Source organism: Oncorhynchus keta, chromosome 34, assembly GCF_023373465.1.
Source record: "Oncorhynchus keta strain PuntledgeMale-10-30-2019 chromosome 34, Oket_V2, whole genome shotgun sequence".
Classification (NCBI taxonomy): Eukaryota; Metazoa; Chordata; class Actinopteri; order Salmoniformes; family Salmonidae; genus Oncorhynchus; species Oncorhynchus keta.
Window position 1 is genome coordinate 54,402,814 of NC_068454.1, and position 20,201 is coordinate 54,423,014.

The following is a 20,201-nucleotide window of genomic DNA, read 5'->3' on the forward strand; positions in this document are numbered from 1 at the left end:
AAACCAAGTGAAGGCGATTCACAAACAGCTGTGAAGCAGAAATTTGATTCGTTTAAAATACAAAAGTCGGCCTAGAAGTTTTTACGCTGAATGTTCCACCTGTTGAAAATGACTTGAAGTGATGGCACTGTGTAGGAAGTGCTGCGTTTGCGTCATTCAAAAGTCAGAAAAGCGATCTCTCCATTCAGAGGGACGTATTAAGGCCAAAAGTTCCTCTCTTTGTTCCGTCCCCCCGCTATTGAGGAACTGCTGGATAAAGAGTGTCTGTGTCCCTCGGTCTCTAAAGGTCTCTAATCTCCCTTGGTCCACTGCAGAGTCTGCATCTCCAATACGCCCTGCATACATAACCTGTAAACAGACCAGGAAGAGGGGTGAGAGATAGCAGCCTATTCTCCTCTCCTCTGTCTTGATGACAGTGGGAAAACAGAAGCCTCTCTCTCTGATGACGGCAGATAATGACTTGGGAAGATGCGTTGGTGTTGATGGCTGTGAATCACCAAGTGGTAAAGATAAGGAGGGGAGGGATTGTGTGTGTGGTGGTGTGTATGTGTGTATGTGTGTGCGTGTTTTCATCATGTTTTGAATTGTGGTTATCCACTTCTTTCTGGTCCTGGGATTGTTTGTGTTTTTGTGTTTCTTTTACATTTGTTGTCATCAACCTTTGCATCGGAATACTGAAAGGTTATTGACAATTGCTTCTTTTATGTTCTGACTCTTTACTTGTTGTGGAAGCTTTCAATCGAATCTTCCTTGTGAACAGACCAAGCACATAAGGGGGTTGGGTCGTTGATTTTGTTGTTGAATCCCTCCACCCTGTGACTAAGATTTCCAGTATCCAAGCACCCCAGGGAAGCCCCTAACTCCTTTTCACCCAAACCCACACATTTCATGGAAGTGTGTGTGTGTGTGTGTGTGTGTGTGTGTGTGTGTGTGTGTGTGTGTGTGTGTGTGTGTGTGTGTGTGTGTGTGTGTGTGTGTGTGTGTGTGTGTGTGTGTGTGTGTGCGTGCGTGCGTGCGTGCGTGCGTGCGTGCCTGCGTGCGTGCGTGTGTAATGGTGTTGAATGGTGCTTTAGTTTTGACCCATAAAAGGGTCTCATTTCCTCATGAAGAGGGCTCCCTATCTTAGGGGTGGGTGTGGCTGCCAAAGTGCTAATTACCACATAGGCTACTGGAGCCATAGATGATCCACTGAGGTCTTGTTTAATTTGAAGGCAGAGCAGAGAGGGAAGAGAAGGAAGGTTGTGGAGGAGAAGGGGGGACATGCCAGGCAGCCAGCAGGATTAATCTACTTTAGTGCTCTCAGGTCTTCTGGCACATGGGGTCTGTGATCAATTTTGGCCCCATTTGCAACCAATTTGGAATCGTGTTCTGTCAGGCCCCTATATCCCCAATATCAGAACCTACACTTCCCAGTCTTACATACAGCATAGGGGGCAGATGGGATGTTAATGGTAGAGAAACTGGGAAATTATCAATTGCCTGGCTGCCCAGCCTGCTAATAATGGTGTGTTGCTTCGTAGCCCCATTGATAGCCAGTGTTCCAGTGCTTCTTCAGCTACTGTACACCAGACAGTATTTTGGAACGGGGGTTACGTGTGGTTAAGGCCATGGTGTGAGATGGAAAGGGAGAGCGGGTTTGATTCAATTATTTCGAAGAGGATTTGGAGCTAGCTGAAAACCAGGATCGGGTGTTGTGGGTTTAGAACAGTGTAACTGGCATACCGAGGTCTCATCCATGCCAGACCCACTCAGGAAGAAGGAGGAGGGCCAGCACACTTGCTCTTCGTTCAACAGCTGAAGACACTGCTGCTCTCTTATGGGACCAACCAAACCCTTGTCTGGAGTGTCGCTACTATTTCGAAAGCTTGATCTTGTCTGCCGAGAGTATCAATCTCTCTGAACTGTCGGTTGCAGATGTCCGTGCATTTCTGTCATTGCCTGCAGGTTCAGATATCTGGGACGGAGAAGCTAAAGTATGGGAGGTCCTAATATGTGAGGCTAGTATAACTTAGGACACACAGGGATGGAGTAGTCACAGGGTTAAATAACTTGACCCCGTGGGGGTCACGCTATTGAATTCACTTTTTCCTTCGCAGCCAGGGCATTTTCAGTCTCCTTTGTGATTCATGCTATCACCTCTTTCCCAGTTACTCCTTGTCCCTCATTGTTTTCAAAGTGGCAAGTAACACTGTCATAAACAAACATTCACGCCTGAGAAAATAAGCCTAAGCAAGGTTAAATCTCGCATGAAGACGTGCAATACCGGTATGACAGTATCTTGGCATCAGTGTGAAACATGTTGTGTTTACACTCCAGAAAGATGGTGTATTGGTAATCAGCTAATCCTGGCACAGTGAAAAGGGAGGGACATGTGATTTCGTGTCCCCTTCTGTCTTTGCACAGAAAGAGTCCATTTTTCGCCCCCTGTTCCATCTGCCATGCACTTTCTCCTCTGACTAATCATTCTAGAGACATTGATTCCAATGTCACTTCGCCACCACCTACATGTACAGATTACCTCAACTAGCATGCACCCCCTGCACACTGACTCGGTACCGGTGCTCCCTGTATATAGCCTCGTTATTGTTATTCTTATTGTGTTACTTTTTATTATTACTTTTTATTTTAGCCTAGATGGTAAATATTTTCTTCTTCTTGAACTGCACTGTTGGTTAAGGGCTTGTAAGTAAGCATTTCACGGTAAAGTCTACACTTGTTGTATTCGGCGCATGTAGCAAATAAAGTTTGATTTGATTTTGAAAGACTGTAGATTATAGAAGAGGGAGGGGGCTTGCGCGTGTCCATGAGCGAGAGACCGAGAGTGTGTGTGAGAGAGAGGGAGAATATTGGAGGAGGGAGAGAGAAAGATATGGAGAGAGAGAGAGAGAGAGACAGACAGAGATGTTAAATTAGGTTGTTCAGGGCTTCAGGGACTAAACACCTCTTTGAAGGGAGTGACCTAAAATGCACCTGTCCTCCAGGGCTTCCAGTGCACCTGCTGCCCTGCACCTGTCCACTTACTCACAGCTAGTAATACTCCCAGCTCTTATCCCAGGGGAGATCACGACACACATCATCTCCAGGTGATCACATGAGTGTGTGATTAGCTGGTTTCATTCAACTGGGGTGTTGGTTTCCCTAGTCTTAGTCTCCCTATAATAGATATAATAGGACATAAAACAAGTAGGTTACACAGTGTTAATGTAAAAAGACAAATCGCATGTAGGTGCTATTTTATAGTTGAGATTTAGTTCGATGCAAATGTAGTTTGATAAATGACCTCCACAGGGTTCCGTCATAGCTTTCCCAGGAGTCAGAGAAAGGTCTATTTTTGCCAACATCCAATTTTCTCAATTTCTTCTTCATTTACCTTCTTTGTTTTTCATAGGAGTTGTGTGGGTCTGGAAGTGAGTTGAGAAAAGTAATCAGAGATGTTTTTACAGTAATTTGCTGTCTTTGTTGCTGCTGTGAAGGCTGCTGCACTGACTGAATGGAGATGGGGGGAATGGGTGTGGGTGGGTTAAGGTCCCTCCTTTTGTGGCCTTTCGCTGCTTGCCCCTGCCGGCGCTGTGTGAGCTAGAGGCAGAGAGAAGTGGCTGGAGGCAGCTGGAGGCATGTGAATGTTTCCAGGAGGGCGACCCGGAGCTCTTTAGAAGGCTTTTTTTTCTCACTCTATCTTTTTTTTCACCACAAGCAGCATGGAGTTTCAGAGCCCAAATAAAACCTTCTAAGGGAGGGGCTATAGAGGGGGGGTAGAAAGGAGGAAGGTAAGGGAAGCACTTTGCTGTCTAACTGTCTGGCACAGGAGCACAAGCCTCTGCCCTGCGGTCATATGGATCTACCAGAGTGTGATCACAATGCAATAACCATTTTCTGGCTGGGAACCGAGGGAATCTAGTTGAGCCGTTGAAAATACATTGTCTTGATCCGGGTGCACCATCGTCCTATTGGTGGTGTGAACAAGGAAGAAATTCCTCTATCAGAGCTCCAACAACAAAGGAGAGAGGGAGAGGAGCGGAGCTGGTGGTGAGGGGAGGAGGGGGTGCTGTGAGAGGGGAGAGGAGCGGAGCTGGTGGTGAGGGGAGGAGGGGGTGCTGTGAGAGGGGAGAGGAGCGGAGCTGGTGGTGAGGGGAGGAGGGGGTGCTGTGAGAGGGGAGAGGAGCGGAGCTGGTGGTGAGGGGAGGAGGGGGTGCTGTGAGAGGGGAGAGGAGCGGAGCTGGTGGTGAGGGGAGGAGGGGTGCTGTGAGAGGGGAGAGGAGCGGAGCTGGTGGTGAGGGGAGGAGGGGGTGCTGTGAGAGGGGAGAGGAGCGGAGCTGGTGGTGAGGGGAGGAGGGGGTGCTGTGAGAGGGGAGAGGAGCGGAGCTGGTGGTGAGGGGAGGAGGGGGTGCTGTGAGAGGGGAGAGGAGGACATTGTTTGCCTGTGGCTGTGAGCAACGGAAAGCATGGGTTATCAGGGCTTGTGTGTTTTTGTTTAGAGAGTGTGTTTTGATGTGAGGATGTCTGAGTGAGTTGTGAGTGTATGTGCATGAGGAGACTTCTTGGGAAGGGAGGGAGGCCAATTCAAAGGATGCTCAAACAAGGCAGGATTTTTTTCTCTCTCCTTTTTGAATGGTGACTGAGGACTAGCTGAATTCCTTTGCTCTAGCCGTTGTGCCTCGTCTCTGCTCCAGGGTAAGTGTGCGTCACCTCAAATCTCAAACCGCCAAAACTGCCACCAGGCCTGGATTGGCTTGTAAGAAAAGTTCAGTAGGAGTTTACTCTTCTGTGATTGTAGCTTGGAAGAGCATGTGATGATGCAACGTGGCTATGGCCATTGGTTCACTGGTCCACATTGGGCCAAAGGGACAGTTCCGAGTCTGAACAGTGAATGTGAAGCTAGAAGTATGTTTTTATTTTTACTCCACACATAGGAAATATGTATTTTTGATTGTTTCACACAGTTGTAAGTATAATGTCTTCATGATAATGGTAATGTGCAAGATAGAATATTCTAATTTACAGATTTGATTCAGGAAGAAAGTAGTGAGTTTGATATGTGAAATTGGGACAATTCTATGGACCCTTGCTACATTTTGTCATGATCAGAATGATAAAAAAAAATAGCATTGTGGTGCTAGAATCAACATGTGCAGTTTTAAATGCAATTCACCAAAATATCAAACAATTTCACCATTGGATGCAACCGTCACATGTTTTACCATAGCCAATTTGCATCTTGGGTTTAATGTATTAGATATTTCATATTATTTCCTAGGTGCAATGTGAGGTGTTTAAATCAACAAAACAATTTGATACAATTGTTTGTGTTTTAGTCTCGAACGGATGACTTTAAAAAAAAAAATCTGTGATAAGACCCGTGACGGGTGAACGCACAGCTGTCGGCTTTAATTAGAAGACCGCTATCTTGATTACCACATAGAGACCCTCCGTGAATTGGGACTGGCCTGTCTTTGTGCGGCTCCAAGATTGTAAATTCATGATTATTATTCTGTGGTTAATGTAATCAAGGGTCTGGTTTTGCCCGTCAATGGATGCATTTTTGGGGGTTTGGGATACATTCTGGGACAATGGTGCCAAAAACACCCGATTCTCTTTTGTGTGTGAGTGTATGTCGGTGTAGGTGTGGGTTTCTCGCAGACACTCACCGAAAAAGAAACGCACACACATTCAAACTGTCTAGTGTCCATCAGTGATAGGATACATAGATTTCCATTTGTAATGATGGAGATAACAGTATCAGACATTTCATATATTGCAGAGTAGCCCTTTATTGCGACTCTAAATTTGATTCATCGGGAAATGGTCTTGCAGAGAGCACACAAAGAGCAGAGTCTAAATTGAGGGTCATTTCTAGAGAGGTTAAGTGGTGGATTGGACCAGGTCATCTGAGATATGGGTTCGGTGAAATGGTTGCCTGGCTTCAGCTTTTAGCGCAGGACAAGCTACTGTGCACAATCGTATCATATAGCAACATGGCCTTAATAAAATGTGTCAAAACAGTATCATTTAACCTGTTGTCGAATGATTGCCTGGGTTGTTTGAGTTCTTAGTTAAATTGCAGTATGTCCTTGCAGATTATTTGAGATTTTGATGGACCTGGAAGATGGGCTCTTAGAATGACCCAATTACCTCGTACAGTAGAGATGAAATACATAGCTGATAGTTTTGTCGCTATAATAGTAGCTACCCCGGACTATCTGTATTGACACTTTTTGCACTAACTTTTGACACTTCACATACGCTGCCGCCACTGTTTATTATCTATCCTGTTGCTTAGTCCCTTGACTCATACCTATATGTACATGTCTACCTCAATGACCCCGTACCCCTGCAAATCGCAAGGTTAGCGTTACTCATTGTGTATTTATTCTTTGTGTTGTCATTTTTCAAGTTTTCCTCTCTGCATTGTTGGGAAGGGCCGTAAGTAAGCGTTTCACTGTCAGTCCGCCCCTGTTGTTTACGACGCATGTGACAAATACAATTCGATTTTATTTGATTGGATTGATGTGGTAATTAGCATCCTCTGTGTTTGTTTTCAGATGGCATCTCACTGTTAATGTAGTAAGTGTGTGTCAGTAGGATGCCAAACAGCATCTTCGCGCTACATACAGTATGTCTCTTAGGAATAGTTTACGATAGCGCACTCAGGTAGCCTGGGATCCAACCTGATATGCTCGGTTTCCATTGTCTGCTATTTTGAAGTGAAACAATGGGCAAACAGGACGTCTCAGTTTGAATTCCAGGCTACACGTTGTATTTAACTAGGCAAGTCAGTTTGGAACAAATTATTATTTAAAACGGCGGCCTACCCTGGCCAAACCCTAACCCGGATGACGCTGGGCCAAATGTGCGCCACCCTATGGGACTTCCAATCACGGCCGGTTGTGATACAGCCTGGAATCGCACCACTTGGGAGCACATCAAGTGCAATAGCCAGTCAGACATGGCACACCCTCACCCTTTTTGCCTTGGTTTGTTAACCTACTGAACATGGCCACAGCTGCCTGGCCACAGACACTCTCCTCTGGAGAATACGAGGATGTGATTAAGGCTAACAGGGTAATCATTGATCTTGGGCTGTGGCTTTGTCTGTGAGCCACTCTCCTCTCTGATTCTGTGTATTCACAGAGTTCCCCCTGGGATCCATGCTATGGCCTAAATCATCTGCGTTGCAGACATGTGCATAGTACGACTGTAATTACAAAAATGCACAGAGAGAGGCCTAATCAAAATGTTCAGTTCAGCTACACCCTTATTATATCATAGAGGACAGATACGTCCTGGTTTATAATGGGGATCATGGCCGTGAAGCAGAATGAACGGAATAGAATTATGAATTATGAATAGAATAGAATATAATTCCAGTATGACATGAAACTGCTGACAGAGGCACAATGGGGTTTGTGTTCTGCTACAAGCCGAACAAGCTGTTTTCTCTCCAGCAAAGGGAGCAGCCGAATCTAGTCATGCAGCTAACTGTTTCGAGCTCCTAACCTGTGAGTACTGAATATTCATTGTAACCAAAGAACAAAGAGCGGATACAGCCAGCAAAGACGGCACTGTAAAATTTGGTGTCTTCTGGTTCAGCGAGCCAGTAAAACAGAAAACCCGCTTGGCAGGTTTTTTGGAGCTTCCTCACTTTATCTGACCCGACCAGCCGAGACCAGTTGCGACCAGCCGTGACCTGGAATGACCTGTTGTCGATCCAGAGGCACTAATCCACTCTGACCTCAGAGGAAGCAGTCGCAGCCGAGTATAGCAGAGCCCCTCCCTGGTAGCCCCTGATGGGCCCACCTCAGCCCCTATATAGGCCAGGACAAATACACTCACCTTTGAACCCTTTGAGTCCCTAGTCATGGATAAAACTCATGGCAGTTATGTTGGAATTAGCCAATGAACTCTTGGAAAAGGATGCATTGTAAGCCAGGCAAAGATGTTTAATACTTGAAAATGGTGGACTGTACTGTGGCTTACAGTCCAAATTGTTGTGATGATGTGATTTGTTAGTGATCAGTCACAGCCACAATCTTGCTGCTATTACCATTCACAATTCTGTACAGTACAACCGGTTCACAATGCTTCGTGAGCCCAGTGTCTCTGCAGTTATGTCAGGTCATCACAAGAAGATCAGAAAGCGGAACGGTGTCCTGTGTCATCATAGACATCTTTTATCTGTGATTCCCCGACTATGCATCACTGAGGGGGCGTTTTTATGCCTGCCGTATTTGATTATGGGCTAAATAGTTTCCTAAATAGTGGTCCTGCCTGCCAGAGCTCAACAGTGGGTTTCCTAACAGTGGGTATCCTTGAACATTCTGCTTTCAGTGGACAGGCCTGTCACACACATTTCAATAGCCAGAGTGTCTTAGCTGGTGCCTGGTGCAGACCATCCAAGACCAAGAGAGCCCAGATCCGTGCATGTATGACAAAGAACTAGGCTTGTCTGCACAGTAAGCCAGCCAGGAGTCCCTGGCTCTGCTGTGCTTCAGTTGATTTTACTGTACTACTCTCTCTCTCTCTCTCTCTCTCTCTCTCTCTCTCTCTCTCAACAAATGGGCTGTGGTGGCACGTGGTTAGAGATGGAGAGAATAGGTACTTAACCTCTAAATGGACATGTTTCTGCAGTTGTAGTAGTTTTCACCATATTTTAGTTAGGGTTTGCTTTCACAAGTCGTGCACATTGCAAATAATGATATTTACCATTATCCAAAGTTGGTGCAATAACATCAGAGATCAACAAAACATGTAATATAAATCAAACTGTTTTGGGGGGGTCAAAGAGGAATGATTTTACAGTTAAGCTGGATGCTCACCCCAAGCCCCCTTGTCTCACTCTAGGCATCTGAAGGATCTCCTGCATGCATGGCAGAGGGGCCCATTCTCGCCTATTACCTCACTATCCCCTGGGCTGAAAGGTTATGGGTAATCTGATCAGCCGGCCCAGCTGCCTGGGCCAGAAGTCCAAGCAGGTGAGGTCCGACGAGGACTTCCTGAAAGAGTGCTACCAGCGGCGCCGCGAATGGCAAGCTCCACCCCTGACGCACCACGGGGAGACCAGGCGGGAGGAGGTGGTCAGAGAGAGGGAGGAGGAGGAGGAGGAGGAGAGGGTGACAGACAGGACGAAGGAGGATGAGGTAGAGGATGAGGTGTCTCACAGCAACACCCCTCCCTCGGACAAACCCCTAAGGACCAACCCCTCCCCCGCCCCCACGGTCACCACCACCAGTACTCTGGACAATGCCTGGCAAGGCACCCCCTCCCCCATCAAGACTTCCAGGAACAGCACCCTGACTAGGAAGGCCGTGGTCCAAGAGATCCCCTATGGGAGATCCCCTCTAGCCCAGCCTGGCTCAGTCCCAGGCTCAGCGGAGAGGAGGGCCAGCCTCCAGAGGAAAGACTCCAGAGAAGGAAGCCTCCAAAGGAGAGACTCTAGAGAGGGCAGCCCCTGGTCCTGGAAGACATTGGCCTCCCGCGAGGTCACGGAGGTGACGGAAGTGACAGAGACAGTTGTGACAGAGATTGTGGAGGTGACGGAGTACCCGTCTGGAGAGAAGGGCGGAGACCCCATAGTCACCAGGACTGTTAGGGTTCTGACTGGAGCAGCTGAGGAACTCGCTGAGGTCAATACAACTTCAACAGCAAACAGCCTCTCTAAAGTGTCTATTATTATTCAGTACAGTAGACTAGGATTTGACTTTCCTTTTTCACCCCTTTCCATTCCATTCTTTCATTGAATGCCTGAACTTCACCTTTTCATCTTTACCGCTCTGCAATTTCCTTAACATCTCTTCAGCAGCATTGTGCTACATAATGTGTTATATTTTTGTCAGGACGGTGCTCTTTTTCAGAGAAGTAGATTGCGCAATGAAGTCGGCTGTTGTGTTGACTTTTATATTTCTATCCCAGCTGCAAAGTGATGGACATTCTAGTTCAGACCAAGATTCCAGCTTGGATCGTTGGAGGGTAAGATATCCAGTGCATTGGTCTGTTTTATGTGATTTACTATTTAGCATTATCCCAATTGCCTCTGCACAGTATGAAGGTAACACTGATATTACAGAATGGTTCCATGGTGTCCATGTTTTCATATGGTTGAGTTGCTATAAACAGTGTTAATGCTGTGTCATGCTCTCTTTTTCCCCAGGGAACGAGATCTGTCTTGACTCTGAGAGAGGATTTTGCAGATTCTGAAACGTTCCATCAATCCCTGGAAGCACTGTTGACCTGGGTCTGTGAGATAGAGGAGCTGACTGCCAATCAGAAGCCTCCATCTTCAGAGGTCAAAGTAGTGAAAGCACAGCTGCAAGAGCAGAAGGTACAGTACCAGTCAAACGTTTGGACACACCGACTCATTCAAGGGTTTTTTCTCGATTTTTACTATTTTCTACATTGTAGAATAATAGTGAAGACATCTTCAAAGTCGCCACCCTTTGCATTGATGACAGCTTTGCACACTCTTGGAATTATCTTAACCAGCTACATGAGGTAGTCACATGGAATGCATTTCAATTAACATGTGTGCCTTGTTAAAAGTTCATTTGTGGAATTTCTTTCCTCTTAATGCGTTTGAGCCAATCAGTTGTATTGTGTCAAAGTAGGGGTGATATACAGAAGATAGCCCTATTTGCTAAAAGACCAAGTCCATATTATTGCAAGAACAGCTCAAATAAGCAAAGTCAAATGACAATCCATCATTACTTTAAGAAATGTAGGTCCGTCAATCAGGAAAATTTCAAGAACTTGTTTCTTCAAGTGCAGTCGCAAAAACCATAAAGCGCTATGATGAAATTGGCTCTCATAAGGACCGCCACAGGAAAGGAAGACTCAGAGTTACCTTTGCTGCAGAAGATAAGTTCATTAGAGTTAACTGCTCCTCAGATTGCAGCCCAAATGAATGCTTCACAGAGTTCAAGTAACATGTCAACATCAACTGGTTAGAGGAGACAGTGTGAATCAGGCCTTCATGGTCAAATTGGTTAAAAGAAACCACTACTAAAGGACACCAATAATAATATGAGAATTGCTTGGGCCAAGAAACACGAGCAATGGACATTAGACTGGTGGAAATCTGTCCGTTAGTCTAGTGAGGACAAATGTGATATTTTCTGTTCCAACCGCTGTGTCTTTGTGAGAACCAGAGTAGGTGAACGGATGATCTCCGCATGTGTGGTTCCCACCGTGAAGCATGGAGGAGGAAGTGTGATGGTGTGGGGGTGCATTGCTGGTGACACTGTCAGTGATTTATTTAGAATTCAAGGCACACTTAACCAGCATGGCTACCACAGCATTCTGCAGCGATACGCCATTCCATCTGGTTTGCGCTTAGTGGGACTATGATTTGTTTTTCCACAGAACAATGACCCAACACCCCTCCAGGATGTGTCAGGGCTATTTGACCAAGAATTAGAGTGATGGAGTGCTGCGTCAGATGACCTGTCTTCCACAATCACCTGACCTCAACCCAATTGAGATGGTTTGGGATGAGTTGGACCGCAGAGTGAAGGAAAAGCAGCCAACGAGTGCTCAGCATATGTGGGAACTCCTTCAAGACTGTTGGAAAAGCCTTCCTCAAGGATGCAGGTTGAGAGAATGCCAATAGTGTGCAAAGCTGTCACCAAGGCAAAGGGTGGCTACTTTGAAGAATCTAAAATATATTTTGATTTGTTTGACACTTTTTTGTCTACTACATGATCCCATATGTGTTACTTCCTCGTTTTTTATTCTACAAAGTAGAAAATAGTAAAAATAAAGAAAAACCCTTGAATGAGTAGGTGGGTCCAAACATTTGACTGGTACTTTAATTTACAACACGGTACACAAAATATCTAAACTTACACACAGCACCCACGGCTAAGTAACTCTAATGTTTGATCAATCGCATGAGGACACTTTATCTATGGAAAATGGCACTGAGATCATGGAAATAGTAAAATGCTTCCTTTATTCTATTAAATCCCTTGTATTCAGGGCTGAATAGGGAAGGTTCACTCGTACAATTCCTGGGATGATTTTTTTTTTTGAGCCATTCACCTTTCACTGTGAACCGGCGCCCATTGTGAGTACAGTGGGTGAGGTGAAACCTGCCCGGCTCCTCACAATGCAGGCCTGACACTTGAGATGGTGCTTTCACTGCACTCACACAAAGGCAGGAGAGACAAGAAAAGGCACATACTGTATACCCAAATGTAAATTCTCAGGGCTAGCAAGTAGCAATGACTCTCTGCAGCTAAGACCGGAGTCGTCTGAGCTGGGATTGTCCTAACTCCTAATACGTCTATTTGAGGTCATCTCTGGCTTTACACTTCACTTCTCAATAGTTGTAGCCTATTTTCAAGCATTTGTAAGATTACACGGAATGTTCCAAAGTAGCCCATCCCCGACTTATCACAGGTTTCGACTTTTTTATCACTGAGAAAATATCTATGAGTCTCACCATCAGAAAGACAACGAGTAAGAATTGGCGTTTTCCCTGGTCAGTTACTGTGGTCAGGTAAAACTCCTGGTCCTAACAACAATAAGGCAATGGCTGAGTATCCCTTATCATCTCACAGCTCCTGCTGCGTCTCCTGGAGGACCGGAGGCATAGTATGGAGACCATGATGCTGGAGGGCCCTCATATGGCCGAGGCCTTCCCAGGGGAGGAGGGGGAGCAGGCCAGGGTCCAGCTCTCCACGCTCAGACACAAATGGGAGGCCTTACTGGTAGATGCGGTGAACAGGTCAGCTCATTGAACTGTGGTGCTCTCCCTTCATGTTAAGCTATGCTATGCTTTGCTATGCTATGTCATGTTATGTTTTATTTAGCTTTGCTTTGCTATGTTATGCTATGCTATGCTATCATGCTGTTGGCAGCGTGGCTGAGCTGTAATGTAATGGGTGTTGTGTATTGGTGTTGACAGGCGGGGCAATTTGGAGCTCATCCTGCCCAGGGCCAAGCTCTTCCAGGAGAGGGTGGACAGCCTGCAGCAATGGCTCATCTCTGTGGAGCAGGACCTGGCCAAGCTACGCAATGCTGAGAGGGAAATGCTACACCTCCCCGAGGGTACGGAGGAAGCCAAGGTAGGACATCATCTATGTATATGTTTCTTCTATATGCAGACCTATACCCTGTGCCATATACTGCATGTGTATATACCCGTGGAGGCTGGTGGGCGGAGAAATCGTCTGACACAAAATGGCTGACATATTTTTGGAATACCCCTCAGGCTGTGGTGGAAGAGATCAAGGCGAAAAACGCTGACTTGGTGAAAATTCAACAGAGCGGTCATGACCTCAAGGAGAAGATTTCAGGTACATAAATGAATGTTGCAAAATCAATGCGTTTGTAAATGTTTACCCTTACCGATACACAAAATCCATCAACAGATGACTTACATAGAGAAACAACATGAGAAGCCGGAACGGAGCAAATGGAATGGCATCAAATACATGGAAACCATGTGGTTGATGTATTTGATACCATTCCACCCATTCCTCCTGTCATTACCACCAGCCTGTTCTCCCCAATGAAGGTGCCACCAACCTCCTGTGCTACATACTAATAGTAATAACATGCTAAGAGTACTAACATGCTAAGAGTACTAACATGCTAAGCGTACCAACATGCTAAGAGTACTAACATGCTAAGAGTACTAACATCCACATGCTATGTGTAGCAACATGCTAATCCTACACGTCTTTGTGTTGGTGTGGTCCCCACAGAAGAGGAAGCCCAGCAGGTGCAAGAGCGTGTGGACAGCCTGAGGATACGCTGCTCGGTGTTGAGCCTGACCAGTGGTGACGTGCTGCAGAGACTGGAGCAGGCCCTGGAGGCATCCAGCCGCTGCACCTCCAGCCAGGAAGACCTCCACCTGTGGCTGGGCCGCATCGAGAGGGAACTGCTGGGGCCTTCTGGGGGGCAGACTGGGGGTGGAGACACGGCGCTCTGTGCTGCAGAGAGACAGAGGGTAAGAAGTGGGGCTTAGCAATATTGCCTGTGTACAATAATTGATATGAGGTTGATGGATTGCTTACTCACCAGTCACGACTACTCATTGGGTCCTGTGCATTTAGTCCATTTTGATAGTCTTCTGATAAGGATAAAGTAGTAGGAACTCTGCACACACTTCAACTAGACAGCAATGTGTACTTGTGTTAACCTTTTGTTAACCTGTCTGTATGTGTGTGTTATTTATTGTCAGTTGGAGCAGGCTGTGGTGAAGGAGATGGCCTGGTTCAGAGACACTGCCCTAGGCCTGGAGCAACTCAAAGCCATTACTCTGGAGCCTGAGCTTATCTCTGCCCAACTCTATGAACAGAAGGTGAAGAGACCCATTGGAACTACATTTTAAAAGCTACTTTGTCCTTTAGGGCCACCCTATACAAGCCTGTTCAGCCACCTCTACATATGCCATGTTTTGTTTCACAACCAGCTATGTACATTTCTGTAGAGGTCTGATGATGTGTGAAGTTAGAAAATATGTATTGGTTTGCAAAAGGCTTGTGTGTTTGCACAGTATTTTACATTACCTTCATTTTAGATTGTAAAATATGCCCTGCTTTTGTGTTGTTGTGTGCATGAAGATCCTTGCGGTGGAGATTCTGCAACACAAGTTCAACATTGAGAAGATGGTGAAGATCGCTGAAATCTTGCAGACATACGGCGATGAAGGGGAGATAAGGGATCTGCAGGTACATACTGTACCATCTTACCCATGTTATCATCTGAATAGAAAACGTTCCAACAAATGAGACAAGCTACTAGCATACTGGTCACGTTAAAGCTGTTGTCATCCGATCTCCCCAGACCCCGTTGGATGCCTTACAGGAACAATGCAACACCACATCAGCCACCAACTCCCATGTGGTCCTGCAGCTGGAGCATGCCCAATCCCTCTTGGTTCAGTTCACTGAGGGCTTTGCTGAGGTGTCACCATGGCTACAGGAAACCCAAGCACTCATTGGCCAGCTCTCCCTGAGCACCATTAGCTACAAGGCATTCCGAGAACAACAGGACCTCTTACAGGTACTGTACCAGAGACCTGCCTTTGAGTGGAGTGACAATTCTTTTTTTGTCATCTTTTTTTCCCCCCGTTCAACAATGATGCCCTTTTAGACTTCATAGCTCCCCCTCCGTTTTCTGCTCAAATGTGCTGTTCTACTGTTCTTCCCTTGTAGATTGTTTGGCTCCGTTCATTAGTGTACTTTAATCTACTTCCTGAAAGGATAACATTGAACATTCCCACAGGTACATAAAGACATCTCTATTCTCCTAGGCAGTTAATGGAAAGTGAGACAAGGTGACCCGTTTTACCTTTCCTCTTCAACAGTTCTCAGGGATAGAATTGTGACTCCTCGTTTTTCAAACATAGCCATTTAAGTGCACTCTACAATGCCTTTACCATGCCCAAAAAGTTATCTGGGTCATATTCATTAGGTACCAAACGGAAGAAAACATGGAGAAATTACCTGAATTTGTCCAATAAGAAACTGTCCTTTTAGTTTTCAGTTTTAAAATGTTTTTACTACTATGTGCCCTAAATGAATACAACCCAGATCTTTGTGTCTAGGGATCTATTTCTATGACCCCTAACCGTTTCTCACCTAGGGCCTAAGGGAGTCCATAGCAGAGCATAGACCTCTGATAGCACGGCTGTGCTCGCTGGGGAAGCGTCTGTCAGAGCTTAGTCCCGCCCAGGGGGAGGAGTTCTGTCATAGCGCCACAGAGGCTGAGGAGCAGCACAGGGCCATCAGGGACAGGGTCAGAGAGGCTGCCAATCTGCTGGAAGAGTCCCTGCCAAGATACACACAGGTGACATGAACACATGCGCACGCAAGCATGCATGAAGACTGTCTTTCGGACTCTCTGTGGTCACTAAAGATCTCATGACACTTATTGTGAGTAGGGGTGTTAACCCTGGTGTCCTGGCTAAATTCACATACCATCATGGCCACCTAATCATCCCCAGCTTACAATTGGCTCATTCATCCCCCCTCCTCTCCCCTGTAACTATTTCCCAGGTTGTTGCTATAAGTGAGAATGTGTTCTCAATCAAGTTACCTGGTAAAATAAGGGTTAACATTTAAAAAAAGACACACGTGCAACACAAACACACACACACACCCGAAACACACGCACCTACACACACACTCATGCATAAAGAGACACACATGAAGACACACACATGGTACACGTATACTTAAATACAGAACACACAGCAGTGTTGCCAGACTGCATACTGTGAGAATAGACTATACACATGTAAATGTTTGACCATCACACACACACAGTAACACAATGGTGTCTTGTCTCTGTAGTTGAATGAGAGGATGACGCTGATTAGAGAGAGTCTGGATCGTCTGCTTGGCCACATGCAGTCCCCAGACTCTCTGCAGGGCCACACCCCGCGCATCCAGGAGCAGCTACAGGACAACAAGCACACCCTGGCTGAGCTCTCCAAGCTGGAGCTGGGGCTGGGGAGTGTCCGGACCCAGGCTGACGAGCTCCTGGCCAACACGCTGGCAGCTGGGGACGCCTCCATCGGTACAGGTACACCCATGTCGGTTCTTTGCGTTAAACGGTTGGGTGTGCAAAGGGTGTGTAACTTTCTTTTGTGTGAGTTGTTTCCATCAATAGGGAGCTTTTCTTGTTTAGCAGCAGACATCTGGAGAGGGGGAATACATGGCAGGTGTTTTGCTTGCTTGCCTGTGTCATGCATTTATCTTGAAACACCTTTGACAGAGATGCTGCATAGGTTACCTACAATGGGTTCCATTTTTTTTTTGGAGTGTGTAGAGAACGTAATTTGAGAGAAAACGCAGAGATGTCACTGTGACTTGCAATGTTTGTGATATGTGGTTGACATGTGTGTGCCATGTGTGCTAAATGACTAAAACACAATGTATTATATTGAATGTGTTCCGTGTTCTCCCTAGCGATCCAGGAGCAGGTCTCCAGCCTGACCCAGCTGTGGGAGGAGGCTCAGACGCAGGCTCAGGAGAGAGATGGCTGGCTGCTCAATCTGCTGGACCTGGCTCTCAAGTTCTGGAGCGATGTTAGTGACGTGGCGGCCGGCCTGAACGATGCCCAACAGGCTGTCCTGGACCTGAACGCCAGTAGGACAGACTCAGAGACCATCCGCCAGAGCCTGGAGACCATGCAGGTAACTGCGGCCGGTGGAGCTGTTGGTTTGATCTTAAGATTTCCAGTGAATGTGTTTTTTTCATATTCTGTCATGTGTTTGTTTCGTCCTCTGTCGGGTACTAAGACGATCCAATACGATGTATTTCAACTAATGTACTTTATGCTGCCTGCTTCTATTTATCTCCCTTCTTACCGATTCCATTGTGGGGCCTCTCACCCCTGACGATATCGCCTTACAGACACTCAGGAAGGACATTGACAGTCTACAGGGGGAGCTGGACACGCTTGGCATTCTGGGAATGGACCTGATGTCAGCATGTGGGGATACAGACAAACCTGATGTCACCAAGAGCCTAGATGAGGTGAGGAGTGAGAGGCGGTAACATTCATTTTAACATTCATTTTCCGTCAGACAATCATTTTCCAATGTGTTTTCGAAACAACTTTGTCACTGACTCCATAGCTCTACTGCACATGGAACAACCTGAGTAAACTCTGGAGTGAGTGTCACAAAACGCTGGAGGAATCTTTACAGATGGCTCTACACTACCAGGACACCATACAGGTGCGTGTGTACGGTGTGTGTGCGTGCATGTGTAGTGCGTGCGTGCGTGCATTCGTGAATGCGTTTGTGCGTGCCTGTGTGTGGGAGCCGGTCACTAACATATCCGTGTTGTCACATAGCTTTGCTTGGCTGCCGCTTCTCCTCTTAACTCCCCCCAGTGCAGTGGAAATCAGCCAACAAACGCCTCCACTAGTCTTTCATGTCCATTGCAATGGCAGAAACCAGACTCGAGCTCCCTGTAATGTTGGTGACGAGTGACTGACAGACTGTGCACTTCCCTGCCAGTGGGAAACAAATGGTGTTGATGGTGTTAACTGTGAGAGACACCCGTCTATACCCGAGGTCTGGGAAGCCAGCCTCAGTGTCACCACTTATACAAGTCCGCAGGATCGCATGTTTCATTGTTCAATATGGAAGTTATTTCACCACTTCAAAATACATAGCAACTATTCATAGTCTCCTGTGACACAAGCTTGTGCGTATATGAATGAATGATGTTTTTAATCATGTAAAAACAATCCGTTCCTTATTTTTCCCACAGGGGCTTTTCGAGTGGCTCAAGTCAGCAGAGCTGAGATCCACAGAGGAGTTCTTGGTAGGAACTGACCTGGAGTCAGTCAAAGAGCAGCTGTGTGATCTCAAGGTCAGTCTACTCTACGCAAACAGAACATACTGAAGAGGTCCCACTCTTTTCTAAACTCAAACCAAACGTTTATCATGGGAGCGAGAAGCAAGACTTTCCATAATTGTCACTTTAAGCCTTTGAGTCTTTGACAGGTCTTTCCACGTTGTCAGCTCTGTAAAGTATATGAAACCAGGTGCCCCTTTCTCCTCAGGAGTTTAAACGGGAGCTGTACCAGAAGAAGATCGAGGTGGAGAGCCTGAACCACCGCTTCGTGTGCAGGCTGTCTCCAGGCTCTGAGCGTCCCGGATCCGTCTCTCCCCTGTGTGACTTCAGACAGCGCTGGGACAGCCTGGAGGCAGAGACCGTCAGCAGACAGGTCAGACTCCACTCAATCACTCATCAATATGTGGGATCCAATTGGCTGGGACTGGTTTCCCAGACACAGATTAACACGAGTCCTGGATTAAGAAGCACTTTCCATGTAAATATTCCATTGAGGATGTTTTTTTTGGTCTCGGATAAGGCTTAGCCTGTGTTCGGGAAACCGACGCCTGTTCATTGTTTTTTTAAGGGTTATGTTGTTGAAGAGGTCGGAAAATGCGTGAATGTGTTTTCACTACTTGTGGTTGCAGCATCAGTTGGAGTGTGCTCTGCTGGGTCTGGGTCAGTTCCAGAACACTCTGGACGAGCTGCACACCTGGCTCTCCCACACAGCCGACCTCCTCCAGGGCAGCCGCCCAATCAGCATCGACCTGCAGGCATGCGAGATAGAGCTGGCCAAACACAAGGTTCGTGACTTAAAACACCGTTTATTGGGATCAATGCCATTTTAATGCTTCTGACACCTATGGGTGTGTGTGTGTTTGAGGAAGGATGATACTAATTGGATATATTGGATATGCATGTACTATGTTCTCCACACTCTAGGTGCTGCGTAATGACGTCATGTCCCACGTGCGTACGGTGGAGTCTTTGAACCAGGCGGGGCGGGGCCTGTTGGAGGTGGGGACTGGGGACAGCCCTCATGGTCTGCACCTGCGGCTGGAGCAGCTGAACGAACGCTGGGAGTTTGTCCGCTGTGAGACAGAGCGCAGACAGCTACGGCTGGAGAACAACCTCAGTCAGGTGGGGAGAGATTGGGAATGGGGGAATAGACCAAGAGGCAAGTTAAAGGTTATTTTTTCATGGTCCCTCCATCTCTCTTTCTCATTCACTATCGCAAAGAGATGCCAAACTTATTAGAAGTCTTAGGTCTAGCTACTTAGTAGGTTTTTCACCCAACATTGCGATATCTTTAGTCCACAGTACTGAATGATCATCTGCTCTGTGGTGCCCTCTAGGGGCCAATGTCTGAATCCGACTAATAAGAAATATTGCAGTCGTAACAGATAACTAATTGATTGTTAAATCATTATAAATGTGGTTTTCAAAAATGTATTTATCTTAATTTTTTTCTACCCTAGGTCCAAGATGTTACCATGGAGATCCAGGACCTTCTTCAGTGGTTGGAGAACACAGACCTGAGACTGTCCTCCAGTAAGACAGTGTGGGGGATGCCGGACTCTGCCAGCGAGAGGCTCAACGCACATCTGGTAAGGCCAACCCAACACCTCACACCAACTGTAACCTATCTAGTAACTGCCCGCTGAAACTGTCCTGTGCCTTGATGAAAAAATGATATCCAAGTTCAGAGATTCATAATAATATAGGGTGAGAACACTTTCCCCATCCAACTGCATCTCATTAAAACCCAATGTGTATTGTAATTGTATGATTTCTACAAGGTTTTGCCTCAGCTCAGAGGAACCTAATCTTTGAGTATGCACATTTACAGTGTGGCATCGAGCAACAGTGATATCTATATACCTGGATAACCCCATCTAGTAGTTG

The 20,201-nt window shown here is 46.4% G+C and overlaps 1 protein-coding gene across 5 annotated transcripts in view; it reads left to right on the plus strand.

Annotated features, from left to right (window-relative positions):
- macf1b (microtubule actin crosslinking factor 1b) overlaps window positions 1-20,201 on the plus strand; it is a 45,544-nt gene that overhangs the window by 7,859 nt on the left and 17,484 nt on the right. For 2 of the 5 annotated variants that reach the window (XM_052494096.1, XM_052494099.1), the window contains exons 1-21: window positions 4,409-4,671; window positions 8,839-9,620; window positions 9,907-9,963; window positions 10,145-10,315; window positions 12,552-12,718; window positions 12,899-13,058; window positions 13,205-13,289; window positions 13,701-13,945; window positions 14,180-14,299; window positions 14,562-14,669; window positions 14,785-15,003; window positions 15,586-15,789; window positions 16,296-16,527; window positions 16,914-17,140; window positions 17,361-17,483; window positions 17,585-17,686; window positions 18,228-18,329; window positions 18,523-18,687; window positions 18,944-19,099; window positions 19,239-19,436; window positions 19,775-19,903. In XM_052494096.1, the coding sequence (XP_052350056.1) occupies window positions 8,919-9,620; window positions 9,907-9,963; window positions 10,145-10,315; window positions 12,552-12,718; window positions 12,899-13,058; window positions 13,205-13,289; window positions 13,701-13,945; window positions 14,180-14,299; window positions 14,562-14,669; window positions 14,785-15,003; window positions 15,586-15,789; window positions 16,296-16,527; window positions 16,914-17,140; window positions 17,361-17,483; window positions 17,585-17,686; window positions 18,228-18,329; window positions 18,523-18,687; window positions 18,944-19,099; window positions 19,239-19,436; window positions 19,775-19,903 (3,672 nt within the window). In that variant the 5' untranslated portion in view covers window positions 4,409-4,671; window positions 8,839-8,918. Of the gene's footprint in view, window positions 1-4,408; window positions 4,672-4,701; window positions 4,943-8,838; window positions 9,621-9,906; window positions 9,964-10,144; window positions 10,316-12,551; window positions 12,719-12,898; window positions 13,059-13,204; window positions 13,290-13,700; window positions 13,946-14,179; window positions 14,300-14,561; window positions 14,670-14,784; window positions 15,004-15,585; window positions 15,790-16,295; window positions 16,528-16,913; window positions 17,141-17,360; window positions 17,484-17,584; window positions 17,687-18,227; window positions 18,330-18,522; window positions 18,688-18,943; window positions 19,100-19,238; window positions 19,437-19,774; window positions 19,904-20,201 lie in introns of those variants that run through there. The other 3 variants (XM_052494098.1, XM_052494097.1, XM_052494100.1) reach the window with 3 other exon arrangements.